The 12,041-nt window shown below is 39.6% G+C and overlaps 1 protein-coding gene across 1 annotated transcript in view; it reads left to right on the plus strand.

Annotated features, from left to right (window-relative positions):
- COL4A3 (collagen type IV alpha 3 chain) overlaps positions 1 to 12,041 on the plus strand; it is a 130,429-nt gene that overhangs the window by 74,117 nt on the left and 44,271 nt on the right. The window contains exons 12-21 of the mRNA XM_038573998.1: positions 1,833 to 1,874; positions 2,087 to 2,164; positions 3,892 to 3,954; positions 4,344 to 4,403; positions 5,552 to 5,596; positions 6,106 to 6,159; positions 7,084 to 7,125; positions 9,189 to 9,273; positions 10,497 to 10,532; positions 11,731 to 11,895. Of these exons, the coding sequence (XP_038429926.1) occupies positions 1,833 to 1,874; positions 2,087 to 2,164; positions 3,892 to 3,954; positions 4,344 to 4,403; positions 5,552 to 5,596; positions 6,106 to 6,159; positions 7,084 to 7,125; positions 9,189 to 9,273; positions 10,497 to 10,532; positions 11,731 to 11,895 (670 nt within the window). The remainder of the gene's footprint in view (positions 1 to 1,832; positions 1,875 to 2,086; positions 2,165 to 3,891; positions 3,955 to 4,343; positions 4,404 to 5,551; positions 5,597 to 6,105; positions 6,160 to 7,083; positions 7,126 to 9,188; positions 9,274 to 10,496; positions 10,533 to 11,730; positions 11,896 to 12,041) is intronic.

Consider the following 12,041-nt stretch of genomic DNA (forward strand, 5'->3'; position numbering starts at 1 on the left):
TTTCTTTACCCTTTTAGGTTCTTAACTGGGGACATGCAAATGGAAATGAAAAAAAAAAAAAATTAACAGAAGGAAGTTTATTTCAAATCCATATGGGGGCCTCACAGAAATGAAATAAAAACCCCAGGGAGGCAGTCAGGCCCAGAGGCTTGTGTATCATTTTAACAAAGGGTGATAAATTTGCAGAGGAGTGACACAAGACAAAGGAAGAGGGTTTTGAGCTTATAGGGGCAGTAAATTGTGGGAAGGTAAACATATGGAGGAAACTAATGGAAGACAAGTGTTATTTCAGTGAAGTTTGTTTATGCAAATTTCAGTTGTGCTGACTCCAGAGATAAGAGTTGTCTCCTCTTCCTGGTACAGGAAAAGAGCCAGTGACACCTTCACCAAGGGAAGATGTCTTTATGCCGTGCCCTTAGGCACATGGAAGAGGGTAGAGAATTTCTGCATTTGCTGTTACTCAATTGTCTTGAGCTCAAAATAATTCTTATGCCAAAGTGGTATATATTTGGGCGGGGGGTGGGGGGACTTATTCTGACTTCCTCCATTAAACTAGGTAGGAAATTGTTGAGTGAGACCCACCAGCTACTAACACTGTATCTCTTACTTAGGACCAGATAACCTTTGTGTGTAGGAACTTGCCAAGGTGCTTTCACAATTATTATCTCATTATTTAAGTGAGTTGTCAAATACACAGTAAATGATAGAGATGAGATTGAAAGTCTTTCAATTCCTCATCTTGAGGTTTTTTTTCCTATAGCTTGTGGGCTAATGGGGGGGGGGGGGATCTATACACTCAAGAGCAAAAAAGCAAGGAGGCACTTGTTGTGTAAGTGATGAATCATTGATTTCTACTCCAGAAACCAATATTGCACTGGATGTTCACTAACAAGATTTTTTTAAAAATTGTTTTATCTATTTATTCATGAGAGACAGAGAGAGAGGCAGAGACACAGGCAGAGGGAGAAGCAGGCTTCCTGGGGGGAGCCCAATGTGGGACTCGATACCAGGACCCTGGGATCACACCCTGAGCTGAAGACAGGCATTCAACCACTAAGCCATGCAGGTGCCTCTCACTAACAAAATTTAAGTAAATGATTAAAAAAGAACAAAAAACAAAAAAAAACAAGAAGGCATTGGTTGAAATGCTAGATCAGCCATTGTCAGTGTAACAGACTGTTCACATTAGACTTAGCTCATTTCACTACATTACTAGTCAGGTAGCCTGAAATGTTTACTTAGCCTATTAACTTTTGAATTTCAGAATCTTTGGGATGCGTGGGTGGCTCAGCGGTTGAGCATCTGCTTTTGGCTCAGAGAGTTATCCTGGAGTCCCAGGATGGAGCCTACATTGGGCTCCCTGCAGGGAGCCTGCTTCTCCCTCTGCCTGTGTCTCTGCCTCTCTATGTGTCTCTCATGAATAAATAAATAAAATCTTTTAAAAAAAAAAAGAATTTCAGATTTCTGAAGTTCAGCCACCCTTCCTTCTTGTTTATAAGATGAGAAAACTGGGGCATCAGAAAGTTAGGTAACCAGCTAGTGGCCGAGCCAGAAAAATGTCCTCTGATCTGGTTTGCCTTCCACATCCCATCCCATGTCATGTCATCATTTGCCATATTAAGTCAATCCCTTAAGCTTTCTGCACTTTATGATCTCCACTTTTGAGAGAGACATAGTGCCATTCTCCTCCAAGAAATAGCTAAAGTAATTTTTATAACACTAACATTACAATTAAAACATAAACATTCTGTTACAAACCTTGGAGTGTCAGTGGGTTTAGACTTTTCACATTCATTTTTTAAAAAATAACTTAGTGTTGTCTTTTCTTACAGGGTCAAATGGGCGATAAAGTGATAGGACAAAAAGGAGAGCGGGTAATTAAAATATTGTGGTTTATTTGTGGGGAAGACATTTTCAGTTTCATAGCAATCATCCTGTGTATCTTTGTAAGTGACACTGAAACAAATGCGTTTGCTCTGTCATTTGCTCTGTCTTCTTACCTAAGAGCCAAAGGGAAAAATCTGTCTCTCCCAGAAGCAAAGGAGATGTTGTTTGGTTTTGCCTTCCTGAGTGTATTTGTCTTTAGGGTGTGAAAGGATTAACAGGACCTCCCGGACCACCAGGAACAGTTATTGTGACGCTAACTGGCCCTGATAACAGAACGGTAGGTAACGCTTCCATTTATTACTCGGGTTGTGCATTCTAACTTCTGGGGCCAGGTCCTCTTACCTCTTTTATAATAAGTGTTGCCATCCGAGCTCTCTCAGCCAGCCTGAGCCTCTGGATTTGATCTTTTCCCCATCTTTTACTTGAGAATCAAAAAACATGAGACAAGGAGCTGAGGCAAGATCAGAGGCAAGCAACTTCCAAGATTCTAGAAGGGAGGGCTTGGATCTAATTTTGTTCACCTTTTATCCTCATCCTGTCTCATTGTTCCTAACTCAGATGGATATTCAGTGAGTATTTTTGTATAAATGATAGGTGTATGGCTCTGATCCAACTGGATAGTAATGACCTCAAGATATCAGTGGAACAGTATGATAATCTAATGGGACATTTTTACCTGCCATTATATCCCCCAAGGGCAATGTGGCCTACATTCCTCTTCAAGGGCACTGTGACCCTGTTTTTCGACATGAACATTGGTTTTTGTTTCTATTGTAGGTAGCTAGAAGGGCCAGGATATTAGAACTGGATTGAATGCTCAGAAAAAAGTGAATCATAATATAATACCCCAAACCTAGATACTAGGTTGATCTTGGAATGTCAGGGCAGGGTTGGGGTGGGGGACAGTGAGGGGTTAACTAGCAAGTTTCTTGTGGATTAACCAAAAAATAGACATAAATCCTCCTCCTCTTTTAAACTTCTGATTGTTTTTAATAATAGCTTGATTGAAATATAATTCACTTACCATACAATTCACTGTTTTAAAGAATAAAAGTCATGGGATTTAGTTATAATTAATGTTAATGACATTATTCAGATATAATTTATATACCATGAAGCTCACTTATCTAGTGCACAATTCATAATGCACTAAATATCCAGTGCACTAAAAAGTGCATTCGTGGGGTTGTACACCTGTTACCACATGCAATTTTAGAATATTTTTGTCACCTAAAAAATAAACCCTTTAGCCATTACTCTCCGATACAATTAATTTTTAATGATAGAAATCATCAAAACAAAACTGAGAAGAGTTAAAAGCAAAACATGGTGAAATTTGATATGACCAAGATAATAACTCTCATTGAAGACTGGAAAAATTAACCTAAAGAAAATAACTAAACTTTTCAGAGGTTAATCAACAAAAAATTAATGAAGCATAAAATTTTATTGACTGGAAATTGACAGGAAAAAAAGGCTTTTCTTGATAAAAATCTAGATCTGGAAGATTTGACCCAGGGAAAAAATTTTGAGTTTGAAAAAAGAGAAGACTCACACTGAGAAGACTCAAGAGAAGACTCACACTGGGGAAAATACAGTCAGTAAATATGATAAGAACACAAATAGACCTAACACCATCAAATCCTCATCATAACATATACTCAGAAACTAATTGATCCCCATGAGAATAATTTCTGGATATTAATAACAAAAATCAGGTACATTGGAAATGACTTGAATGTGCTTATTGAAAACTGACTCAGGAATTAAATTGGTTTAACATAGTTTGATCCAAAAGATACTATCTTTAAAAAAAAATAAAAGCTTATGTATGGTTTCAGTGTGTTCACAAGTATAAAATTTGAAATGTGAAAGTGTGTCAAGTTAGCAGGAGGCACATAAGTAGTTTGTAGATCCAGTTCATTGGATAGAAAAATTTTTCAAATAAAAGCAATAAAATCTTGTTTGATCTATGTGTAATGACTTTAAATTGTTTTGTGGCAGGACCTCAAGGGGGAGAAGGGAGACAAGGGAGCCATGGGGAAGCCTGGACCTCCTGGGCCCTCGGTAGGTCATTTAGAGTCATGCTGTTCCCTCAAACATGAAGTAGAGCCTTAGTGCATATTTTGATGTATAATCACCTTTTAAATCTTATATTAGCTAAGGCATGGTAGTATTTCACCACAGAGGTGAATATACTAGAATTATTTTACAGTCACTTCAAGCTGAAATCCCTGCTGTCTTGTACATGTACCCACTGTCTCCTATCTTCTGATTTATCTTCAGTATCTGGTATGTTAGCATCTGTTTTTAAAAGGATGCTTATACATGAGATGACCCATCATTCGAACATTTAAAAATATAACAGAATAATCAGAAGGAAAAACTTAATGACAATCAAGGTGAGTCCAAAAATCAATAAATCGTCAAATTTGACATCACTCTCATTAATACAGGGACCGCCTGGAGAATCCTATGGATCTGAAAAAGGTGCTCCTGGAGAACCTGGCCCGCAGGTGAATTTGGATATAGAATGTCATGTGCATCTGTATCATACTGTCAATACTCAGGTCTCTTTAGGAGGCAAGTGTAAGATGCCCAATTCAAACCAGTTTAGGTTTATGTACGTTTTTTAGAGATTTAAGAAATGAAACTTATTTGTTCAAGTACCTGAGAAGTCCAAGACTAAAACAGGCTTCGGGAATTTCAGAGCCTCAAACGAGATGGGCAGGACTCTCCATATCATTTCTCCTTCTCTGTGTGGATGACCTTCTCCCACCTAGGTGGCAACAGGGAGAAAAAACAAGAAGTAGCAGCAGACAACTTCAGGTTAATGGCATCCAAGAAGACAGTGTGTCTCCCTGTGTCGACTAATAACACCCCAGAGAATCGCTCTAGTTGGCCCAGCCTGGTCCTGTGTCTCACCCTGGAGAGGTGACTGTGGCCAGGAGAAATAGTTTCTAGGATTGGCCAAGCCAACAGAGCAGGCACTATTAAGGCTGATGGCCCCATCAGGACCACACAGAGGGAAGGAAAGGCAGCTCCCCAAAGAAGATGGGGCACACTGGGACGTGGGTGCAAGGGAGACAGAAACAACTGAGCTCTACTTACCCACCCAGCTCTGTTTTGGAAAGACTTAAACACATATATTGCTTTAAGACTAAAAATTATACATTGAGGGCACCTGGGTGGCTCAGCAGTTGAGCATCCGTCTTTGGCTCAGGGCGTGATCCCAGGACCCTGGGATCAAGTCCCACATCAAGCTCCTCACAGGGACCCTGCTTCTCCCTCTACCTCTGTCTCTGCCTCTTTCTCTGTGTCTCTCATGAATAAATAAATAAAATCTTTTAAATAAATAAAAATTATACATTGAGAAAAGTGTATGTTTTTTCTAAGAAAAAGTATTTGGTCAATATGATTTTTAATTCTGTTACGGAGGGTAGACACTATAATAGTTCATCCAAAAGCCCTGTCTGTTTGGAACACTACAAAACATCTCTATAAATATGTTCTGTAATTAATAGTTTTTCCTTCTAATAAATGGGAGAGGAGTCTCAGTTTGGGCTCTCTTGCCCAAGGCCCAGAGGAGATCATCATATCATTTACATTTTCCATATTTATTAAAGCTATCCATATCTATTAAATTACGTGTTTTTTGTTTTAGGGAAAACCTGGCAAAGATGGTGCCCCTGGTTTCCCTGGCACTGAGGTAAAGACATGTGTGGTCCACTGATGTTGTTGAAATGTCAGTCCCATTTGATGAAGAAGAATTTGAAGGAGTCACTATTAGTTATTAAGTAACAAAACCATACAGCCTTTTCAACCTATATTTGAGAATCATAGGGTTACACCCTCACTACGAAGATAGATCATCTGAGCACATCCTTTTTTTTTTTTTTTTTTCTTTTCAAAAAAGAGTTCCAGAGGTACTTGAGTGGTTCAGTCAGTTAGGCGTCCAACTCTTGATTTTTGGCTCAGGTCATGATCTTGTCGGTCATGGAATTGAGCCCCGAATTGGGCTCCACATTCACCCGGAAGCCTGCTTGAAGATTCTTTCCCTCTGCCCTTCCTCCCCACTCATGTACATGAGCTCTCCCTAAAATAAATAAATAAATCTTAAAAAAAAAAAAAAAAAAAAAGGAGTTCCAACTTCTTTTGCTTTCCATTGAAGAAACTGACTTGTGTGTCTTCTGACCCATTGTCTGTCCTTTTCCACAGGGGCCCAAAGGCAACAGAGGCTTCCCTGGGTTACGGGGTGAAGACGGCATTAAGGTAATCCCTTCTCTAGCAACTTGTCTTTAGACTTTTTAACTGGTTAGGTTTTGCACATCCTTTCCCTACCATGCCCTGAAAATAGGTGCAAGGGATTGCAATTGGAATTCATTAAAATACCTTAGTTATATTCGTTAAGTAAAAGGAAATGAGAGATGTGACAAGTTTACTTAGACACTTGAAACACAGTTTTGTGGGGAAGATATAAAACTTGCTCTGTGTAGTGGAAGCTGGCCGACATAGTGACCAGTGAGATTTAGTTTCCTTATGAGGAAGGAGTTGGGAAAGTCTTGCAAGGGAAGGTTTCTGGTCATTGGAGGTCAAGAGTAGGCTGAACCCCATGAGTCTCAATCTAGGTCATGACACACCGAATTATGAGTTGTATTACATTTCATTTGTTTCTGGCAACATGTTACAGATGTTTTCAAATAATTGTCATAGGTAGGGTTATGTGCAGGTTTAAGATTTATCCTATCATAATATCACTTCTGGTAGAATTCTGAAAGTGCCCTCCTGAGTAGGTAAGGAAGGGGTTTGGTTACAGGTTAGTTGGGACCCTGAGAATCTCATACAACCCGCAGCCTGGTTTTGCTGTGCTTGTATTCTGGATGAGAACATGGGGATGTGTGATGCGTAGGAACACCCTCCAAAGATATTGGCGTGGAAGAAACATATAAACCATCAGAGCAACAACCACTTCCCAGGACCTTGTTGACAGGATTCTTGCCCCAGTTATGACCCTCCAGAGAAGTAACCCAAAGTCGACATCCCTTTCATTTTAACTTGGTTTGTACAGTACACAGAAATAACATTACTTTTATCATTGACTTATTGTTTAACTATGTATTTTGCTTTATAAGTAAAGCAAATATGTAAGTACCTTGGATTAATGTACTTATAATTTATAACTGTCTTTCAATACAGGGGTGGAAAGGGGACATTGGCCCGCCAGGATTTCGTGGTCCAGTAAGTGTAACTAAAGACAGTATCAGTGTCATATTTGATCAAGTCCTTCAAAGTATCAAGGAAATTTTGAATCAGTGTCTCTCATTAACTGTTAAGATAGATATTATGGTATTTACTGTTTTATCAAGGGAAGAAAATCGCCTTTGTCATTATTTGTCTATTTGACAATGGATAAATATTTCTCTTTGGTCTTATTTGGTCTCCGGAAGGCACTAGAAATGCCCACGTTGGGCATGGGAATGGAGAAATTCTTTGTCCAATCAGACATGGGCCAAGGTGACCTGTGCCCTTGAGCAAAGTAGCAGGAGTGCAGTGGAGGCCAATGGGGGCAGCCGGGGAAGGGAGCCTGCTCCATTCACTGCAGCTGGGCCCAGGTATGACAACAGGCATTTCCAGAGCTCAACAGAGGAGCTCAACCTGAGCCAGCAAAAACCAGTGACCCCCAGCCCAAACTCCATTTTAGTAGGCAGTCTCCTCTCTCCAGCATGGACATGGATTTGATGCAGCATGCAACTCCTGACTGCAATGGGGCCACATTCTCTATTTTGTGAATCTAAAGCTTAAGCAGATGAGTAAAAGGGACCCAGGATCTGAATTCTGGTATCCCTTTCTCTCCTGCATTTAAGACAGTAGTTCTCAGACACCTGAGTAGTACAGTCAGTCGGACTCTTGGTTTTGGCTCAGGTTGTGATATCGAGCCCCACATTAGTCACGTGCTGAGCTCGGTGTCTGCTTTAAGACACTTTTTCACTCTCTCTCTGCCCCCCCTCCCCAATAAGTAAATAAACTTTAAAATATGAAAGAAGGTAGTAGTTCTCACAATCAGTGTGCTGAACAGAACTGCCATTCATGACTATGCCAGTTCTATGGAAAGCTCCATGATGGTAAAAGAGTCATGGGGTAGGGGTGAGGGGGTTCTGTTACGAATGCAGTTCTCAGATCCCTCAGGCTAAGTAATCTACTCAGTACCTGGGGGGAGTGTCCTGGAAATTCACATTTCACCTAACAAACAAATGATTCAGAGGTAAGTAGTCCCAAAATACTTTTATGGAGTTGCCAGAAAGAAGAAATGAGCCATTTTGTGAAAACACGTAGCCAAAACTTGGCAGGTGCACATATGTCATTATGGAATTTATGATGGACATTATTATATTATCATTACTGTTACTATTATGAATTGTTTTTGTTATTTTATACATAATTGCTTAACCACAATACTTTTGTTAACTCTTCCTTAAGCCAACAAAGTAATTGGCCTTATGTAGCATATGAGGAAACAAAACGAAACCAAATTTTTTTTTTATTTCCATCTTCTTTCCTTCAAGATAAATGTACTGAATTCTAAGAGAAATCTACTTGTCAGTTGTGCTTGAGAGACATTCTTAGCGTTCCTAGCTTGCTGTGTGTATTTCAATTCTATGTAACTCTGCAGCACCTAGTAACTTCCTTGGAAGTTCTGCTTAGGAAGTAGATGTTTAAGAAGAACAGCAGTAGGTCCACCAAGCATATTAAATCAATAACCTTCAATATTATACTGCAAGTCAATGGTATGCTGAAATGTAAAGAGACAATCAACGGAGTATTGTGGGTCCCAACATACTATGAAATAAAGTTAGTGCATGAGGTCAAGCATTTTTAAAAAGTGAAATAGCATATAATAAAAAAAAATCAGAATTGATCATATGTCAAAATGGTAAGTTACTGCTTTTGAAACTTTAACTTCGGTATACAGATTCCCACATATCTGGATCTGGATGTTCCAGATCCACAGTTCACTTATGGAAATGAGTGTGTGAGCTGGCTTGCATCATAAAATGTATTTCTAATTGAAAGCCCATGAAATACATGATGTTGTGATACCAGAAACATCAACTTTGATCTTTAAATTTATCCATCATGTACATATGACTATATTCTTGCTAATACATAAACTTATGAATTCAGGAAAATAAGGAAAAGATCCTTTGGGCAAAAAGAGAAAAAAAGGACATTGAAGTATTGCATTTGGTGAGCTCACCATAAATAGCTATCCTTTCTCTTTATTCGTTTCTTTTTCCTTTAAGACAGAATATTATGATGCATACCAGGAAAAGGGTGATGAAGGAATTCCAGGCCCACCAGGCCCCAAAGGAGCTCGTGGCCCCCAGGGTGAGAATGAATTTCTTCCTAAAGCATTTACTGACCATTTCCATGTGTTTCCTTCCAGGCAATGTAAAACACATGCTTATGACCTAGAATTTGCAGGAGGCAAAAGGGAGGTCTCCCAGTTTTCATGGGTGGTAGTATTGGTGTGTCCTAATTTTCATACTTTTATATGAGTATTCCATAGGTGCCATACCATAGAAAGTAGTTAAATCCTCTCTGTGTGTGTAAAAGCATCAAGTTCAAGTCTGACAAGAAAACACTAACGTGGCCAGAGGGCAGGAGGAGGGAATGTGAAGATCCTCAACCATAGTGGGTTACAAAAGAAAAAATAGAGACCCCGAAAAACTGCAATTTGAGCAAATCCACACAATAGTGACAAGAGGGGACTGAAACCCAGGTTTCCTGACTCCTGCCCCATGAAGTAGTGTCACATTTACTCAGATTCTATCCCTTCAGATAGATTGAAAAGGTGTAGGTCAAGGGCTCTCCTCTGTGGCTACACATCAGAATTCCTGGGAAGTTCTAAACAATAATATGCCCAGGTCCGGGCACTGGGATTTTGCTGCAACTGTCTGCATGGGGGAGGGGGCCTGGGCGCTGGTAGCTTGTAAAAGCTCCCCAGATTATTCTAGTGTTCAGGCGGGATTGAGAACCACCGATCTAAGGCCAATTATTGATACAAATAAGATTTCGAAGGAGAATTTCACTTAAAAGAGTAAAAATTCCCATTGTTCTTAAATGGACAGATAAGTATAGACACAGACATAGATTTTTTTTTTAAATATGCAATGTTCACTAGTCACACAGATGTATCAAAGAATTAGAACCTCACCTGCAATATCATAGCTAGAAACGATCTGAGATGGGAAGCCAAGCCAAACGACAGGACCTTGACAGTTCCAGCTGTTTGCTGTTCTTGCATCTGCACCATCCCAGCAAAGTGTCAAGCACAGAGCAGGCTCTTAGTACATGTCTGCTGAATTGTTTGAAGGTGTTAGAATGGCGTGACTCACTTCTGAGTGTTAGGCATCTCAGGCTAGTTTCTTCTCTGCAGTTTGTCTTAAATAAATGAAGTTTTCTAATATTTTACCTTCGTGAGAGTGGAGAAAATGTATGAAGATATTTCTTTTTAATTATTGTAATATTGTCCCCCAAGATTTCAAAAATGGGGAGAGGGAAGTATTTATATCCTGATAAGCAATTTAATTGTTGTTACGGATTTGTAGGTCCCAGCGGTCCCCCTGGAGTTCTTGGAAGTGCTGGTATGTACATGTTTCTTGAGCCACCAATAGAAATGCTATTGAAAGGAAAATCACCTTTGCATCACTTACATAAGACACAGGCTTCATTAATTGATCTAAAAGTGTTTCATGTGTCATTTTGTAGAGGAAAGGAAACCTTGGGGAAAAAAACAGCTAAGGTTTGATAAGCCCTGCCTCTGATTACATTTTTCTCTATACCTTGTTGTATATTTAAACTATTTCATAATTTTGAAAATGAATTGAAATTAAGCAGATTGCAGAAGTATATGTATCCTATCATCCCATTGTAAAAAAATTGATAAATGGGTAAATATTGTGTGTACTTGCATGTGCATGGAGAAATATACACCAAACTGTTAACAATGGGTATCTCCTGAAGTTGGAATACAAAAGGATATTTTAGAGGTCTGGCCAAAGATTAGGGAAGAGTTTTTTTCTCCCCACCAGCGCCCCCCTGCCCCAAGTAATAAATAGGCTCCCTTAGGAAATGAGTAAGTAAAAATTACAAAACTCTAAAACAGACATCAATCAGAGGGATTTGCTTTTATGGCAAAATCCTTATGCTCAATAATCAGAAATAATCAGATATTACCCCTGCTGATTCTCAGCCCTTTGGTGGTGAGGTCTTTCTTCTTTATAGTTAAGCTGTTTGTAAGGCAGGAATTCGAGACTGGCCTTCTGTCACCTTAAGAGAGACAGGTGAAATGACTTTGTACCACCTGGCCTGGCTTCTCTCCCAGGAGATGCCTGCCTCCCCCACCACACCCTTTTATAACGAAGATGATTGGCAGGAATTAAGTCCAATTAGGACAGTCTCTCATTTCAGATGCTGAAAGGTAGGTATCTTCTAGTATCTGATGAAAAAAATCGACAAAGCAGCACATATTGAAGAATTTCTCATGAGATCCTTTTAAACAAAAAAGACAGTAGTGCATCTCTAACTGTGTTTCCCTTGTAATAAATAAGTTCGTATCTTACCTCCTGGGACTGGAACATTCTGAGCTATACTATGCTGTGATAGTTTAACAAGGCCACATATGAAGGAAGGAAGATATCCCCTTTTGGTTTTATATGCTTTATGTACCTCTTGATTGTGTAACTTTGGCTAATAAGAATGTATCACTTTTTGCAATTGAAAAAATAACACATATTAATCAGGAAAATACTTAAAATGTGCTAACATGTTCTTTTCTCCAAGGGTCATCAAAGCCTGGCCTTAGAGGAGCTCCTGGATCTCCAGGCATGAAAGGACGTAAAGGGGAACAAGGGCCCCCGGGAAAGAATGCAGTGGGGCCTCCTGGGTCCCCAGGTTGTCCTGGTTCACCAGGCCCCATAGGGCTGCCGGGATATCCAGGACCACCAGGTAGCTACGTGACGGGGCCTTCAATCTGTGTGGATCTTAAGAGCAATCTTTCTGCTGCTGTTTCACTTTATAAACTCTTTGTGAAAGCATCTCTGGTGGAATGATGACTTTGCTGCTACAGCAAAGCTTTAGCCTGAGCTCCCATG

Source organism: Canis lupus, chromosome 25 (genome assembly GCF_011100685.1).
Source record: "Canis lupus familiaris isolate Mischka breed German Shepherd chromosome 25, alternate assembly UU_Cfam_GSD_1.0, whole genome shotgun sequence".
Taxonomy (NCBI): domain Eukaryota; kingdom Metazoa; phylum Chordata; class Mammalia; order Carnivora; family Canidae; genus Canis; species Canis lupus.